The sequence below is a fragment of the Rhinopithecus bieti genome, unplaced genomic scaffold, assembly GCF_001698545.2.
Source record: "Rhinopithecus bieti isolate Rb0 unplaced genomic scaffold, ASM169854v2 scaffold_15282, whole genome shotgun sequence".
NCBI classification, from domain to species: Eukaryota; Metazoa; Chordata; class Mammalia; order Primates; family Cercopithecidae; genus Rhinopithecus; species Rhinopithecus bieti.
Window position 1 is genome coordinate 85,788 of NW_016808087.1, and position 5,055 is coordinate 90,842.

General features: G+C 31.7%; 1 protein-coding gene across 2 annotated transcripts in view; it reads left to right on the forward strand.

Annotated features, from left to right (window-relative positions):
* EPHA3 (EPH receptor A3) overlaps positions 1-5,055 on the forward strand; it is a 134,762-nt gene that overhangs the window by 78,032 nt on the left and 51,675 nt on the right. For both annotated transcript variants that reach the window (XM_017885480.1, XM_017885481.1), the window contains exon 9: positions 3,414-3,475. In XM_017885480.1, the coding sequence (XP_017740969.1) occupies positions 3,414-3,475 (62 nt within the window). The remainder of the gene's footprint in view (positions 1-3,413; positions 3,476-5,055) is intronic.

The following is a 5,055-nucleotide window of genomic DNA, read 5'->3' on the forward strand; positions in this document are numbered from 1 at the left end:
ATATATGTTTATTAATATTTATATTAATATATACACATACATATGCGTATATATATACATATACACTATAAGACGTGATTGAGAAGGTTGTGGTAAAACAGCTGGTGCTGAATCTGGAATTCTTAGACATTTTGAATCACATTTCTTCTGTCATCAAGCAGCGATTCAATGATTAGTAATAGCTCTGAGCCACTGGGGATAGCTGGGAAAAGGAACTGATTCTAACAGACTGATTTGCTTCCCTTTACTCTACAATTGTGAAAGATCACCATTTTATCTATACTCATAAATCAACTTGAGAACAAAAGTAAAACTCCACTGCAAATTTTGTATTGCTCACTTTTGATGGTTTCATTTCAACAAGTCATAGAACAGTACTTTGATTGAGTTTAGTATGTATACCCAGATGTGTTTTGGGGTTTCTGAAAGCAGCAAATGATACAGGCTTTGTCTTGAGGAAGCTGATCGTGGCATTTATAAATCAAAATCGACCTGAAAGAGCATGCAAACTTGAGTACAAATACATGGCATAATGTGCAGATGAGCTGGCATTTTATAAATAATTTCCCACCACATTTAATGTATGTTAGAACTAGTTCTCACCACTACTGAAATCTCTTTTTTCTTTAATCCTATTTATCATAATCAAAATCACAATGGAAGGGAAACTCTAAGTCAAGATACTGTTTTCCAAGGTAGAATATTTGTGATTTTGTTTACTCTTTGTACATTTGGTTTGTAGAATCTTTGAACATAATTCAAAGCACATTTTCAGACTTGTCCATCTTAACTGATGTGTTTACAAATACCTGAATGATAGAGTTAAATGCAAGCTGATCTGATTTCTGAATGGTCATGGGGCTTTGACTTAATTGACTGGTTTGATTTTTCAGCTACTTTTATTTCATTTCCCAAACATTCCACTAGACATGCTAATGAGAAATGAAATGGTCATAATGCTGGGAGCCAGAAGGAAAGGAGTGATAAGCAAAGGTCTGAGTAGTATAAAAATGCAGTAACTGGCCAATGATATTGAGAGTTGGCGGTGTGAGGCAAAATATCTGTGACTGCATTTGAAGTATGCATTGAATTTTGGTAACATATCATTCCTCCCAGCACTGTATGAAGGAGGAAAGACAGAAACTGATGTAGATTTACAGAAAGCACACATATGCAGGATTTTATTCATTCATTCATTTACTCATCCATTTCATTTCAGGCCAGGCATCTAGAATCGAACAGTCTTTAGGGATCTGATACTAATTCAGGAGAGATCTAAGTTTCCAAGGAAATGGTGAATCTTACCTTTCTTTCTGAATATTTTTTCATCAAAGTTTAGTTGGAATTTTGATAAAGCAAGTTCTGGGGCTCAAGGTTTTGACTGAAGCAATTTTCAGATATTACTACATTAACTAGATAGATGTTATATGGTGCCTTAAAACATAAATCAGTGTCTTAATGGAAAGCAGATCAATGTATCAAGTGGTTTTAACATGTATAAAATTATCTCAGAAACTATAGAATTGAAATAGATTTTTTCTTAATAAATAAGACATAATTCTGGGAATAAATTCAAATTACTGAATATAAAAGTATAACCTTCATGATACTAACTCATAATTTACATTCTGTATAAATTAGAGCTTTTACACATGAAAGGAAAAAATCAAGAAAAGGAAAGTATTTTCTAGCATCAGAATGCAAACTAGCCTCATGATAAGACACATATGAGGAAAAATTAAAATTGTGTTATACAGTTAGGTGTACATTAATGTTTGTTAAAAATTTGTTATTTGCTCATGAGTTTTCAGCATTACTCAATCAGGACTCCATTCAGGTCTTCTGGACTTGGAAAAGGAGTGATTTTCCTTCCTGTAAAATGCTGCACTTATAACTCAGATAGTGTTATAACAATAATAAAGTAAGGGAATTACAGTGTGGTAATATGTATAGGTTTTGAAATTAGAGGTGGTCATGTTTAAAATTTGCTTGACTACTCTCTAGTTGTGTTACCTCAACAAGTTGCTTAAACCTACAATGTTTTCTGTGTAGGAATCAGTAAAATTAGAATAATGCATATTGCTAAAGCATACGTAAGCTGTGAGGATTAAGTGATATAACAAATGTCAAGTACCTAATGCAATGTTACATAATTCTAATCATGAAAAAAATTATCAGTATTTCCTTTATATCAAAACATCCTTTTTTGGTATTTTTCTTTTTAAAATGTTAGTTTGACATAATCTTCCTAGTTGTTACCATAATGTATATAGAATTATATTTTCAGCTTTGCATAATATTATGCTGTAACAATTGTCTAACATGCTACAGTCTTCAGGTCATCATTTTAATTTAAAATCATCCAAAGCTTTAACATGCAATAACTGACTAAATCATTATCTGTAGTGGAACATTTGTTATATTCATAGCTCTATGTATCCAGTATACTTAGCACCTTTGTGTCTGACGCTTTTTCATATGTTACATTTTTCCCGCATTATCAGTTTCCGAAAGCGACAGCATAGTGTGTTCAGGTTGTGACTTTTAGCTTTATAACTCATTAGGTGTATGATGCCCAGCAAGTTAATTAACCTCTGTGTCTCCGTTTTCTCATGTGTAAAATGGAAATAATAATGCTTAATATGTTAATAGATAAATTAATTACACCAATATCATATGCACAATTACTACTGTTTAAATACAGTAAAATGCTGGGTTAAAGGTTTCATGGTATTTTAGGCTACATATTTGCAAAATGGTTATTACAAGTTACTGCCAGTAGCAATTTTAATTTCAGTTTTATTTTCCATTTAAACATAGCATTGATTTCATAATTTTTAAGTGTTAATCAAATATGGTAAATAATTATAACTGTTATTCTGAATTGTTTTGTAGAACTCATGTGTGGAATCCATAAAGGCAGAAATTTTGATCTACTTGCTCCCCACTAAGCAGTACAAAAGAGAATGCCTACCACAGTGCCCTACACGTATATATGTGTGTGAGCACACATAGCGCATATAAATGCCCATAGAAAGGATAAATAAATGCTAAATTCCTAACGTTACCTTGGGCTTGAAGGCGGAAATATTTGGTGTTGAAGATTAGTGAGAATTTCATTAAAGAGAGGAAAGGGGCATATTTTTTCTTTACTTGAAAGACCTGTTAAACCAATTTAGATACTATTGGTCATGGGCCTTTGTTCTGGAAACCAATCTTCTCCAATTTTGTGGTTTTAAAGTTTTATTTTCTAACGAAACCTAGGGCTTTTACTGCAACTTTTAAAATTGGAAGACAGGTAAAGTTCTTACATCTCTATAATCATCAGGTGTATCCAACTGTATTATATATGCTCATTGTATAACACTTGTTGAACTGTACTGATTATTATTCATTATTTACTGTATACCTAGGTAAGCCAGTTATGATTGTCACAGAATACATGGAAAATGGTTCCTTGGATAGTTTCTTACGTGTAAGTAAGATGCACACACATACATATATATGAATAAATTGCTGAAAATGTTAGAGACACCCTCCAACATTGTGCCAAGCAATTCGGTAATCAAAGTTTAAAGTAAAACTGAAATTTTCTGAGGCTAAATAGACAGAGGAGGGCTGTAAAATTGCACCTTTATTTTGCAGCATTCATATGTTAATGGTTTATATTTTAAAACAGATTTGTGAATTCATCTTCAAAAGAGTCTTTTTATACTGCCAAGATTCACACTCGTTAAATAAAAATAAAAAAGAATCCTAAAGCAAGTAATAAAACCCACTGATGTAAGACAAAAGTCTCTTTTTTATTTTAAGTAATCTCAGTCTGATACAATTATTTAATCACAGTCTGATATAAGACAGACCATCTACTTTCCAAATAGTGCTGTCTACTCAGAAAATAAGCATGTGCTATAATGCTAAAGTATATATAGTTTCAATTTAGATGTATCATTTTGGTGTTAGATATGTATATTAATTCTTTAGATTGGTAGGCTTTATACAATTATCTATCTATTATCTATCTATCTATCTATCTATCTATCTATCTATCTATCTATCTATCTATATTTTTTTGAGATGGAGTTTTGCTCTTGTTGCCCAGCTGGAGTGCAATGGTACGATCTCGGCTCACTGCAACCTCCACCTCCTGGGTTCAAGTGATTCTCCTGCCTCAGCTTTCCGAATAGCAAGGATTACAGGCTCCCACCATCACGTCTGGCTAATTTTTGTATTTTTAGTAGAGATGGGGTTTCACCATGTTGGCCAGGCTGGTTTAGAACTCTTGACCTCAAGGGATCTGCCCTCCTCAGCCTCCCAAAGTGCTAGGATTACAGGCATGAGCCACTGCACCTGGCCATATTTTGACATACTATATTTCACCATAAGAAAGTGTATACATTAAATTTACATCTATTTCAACAAATATTATGTTGAACAATTTTATGAATTTCAAGACAATACCAATTACCAGTCATTGCAGGGTATCAGAAAAGACATAGGCCCTGTCCTTAAGGTGCTTTTCGTGCTATATAAATTGAGATATGTAGATGACAGATAGATAAATAGATAAAATATGTAGTATCATTCATAATCATGGAAGAAAATTTTAAATTTTCTAAGAGTGAGAAAGGATATGCTTTATATTAAAATCCATTAGCCAAATAAAAATTTTAATAGCAATTATTTTCACAATTGTTATTTCAAAAATAAACATTTTCAAAATCAAGTGAGTTAAAATATTATGATAAATATTATTTCAAAATTATTGTTTGTAATAAATGAAATTTTTATATTAATACATTATCTATACATTTTAAACCTTGTATTTCTATTTTAATCCAAGATTAAATTAGATTGGAAGCTGGATTATGTGATTTAGTTTCTTATTGCTTTCTATTTTGTGACCTGCAACTCAGAGGTGGGTAGAAAAATAAATATCCAATAAATATTTTTGACTAATTATGAGCTAATTATTTATGATAATGTTTAAAAATGTAGCATCTACCTTATTTGAAACGATTCATAAAATATCAGGAAACAAAGAAGGGGAAATAA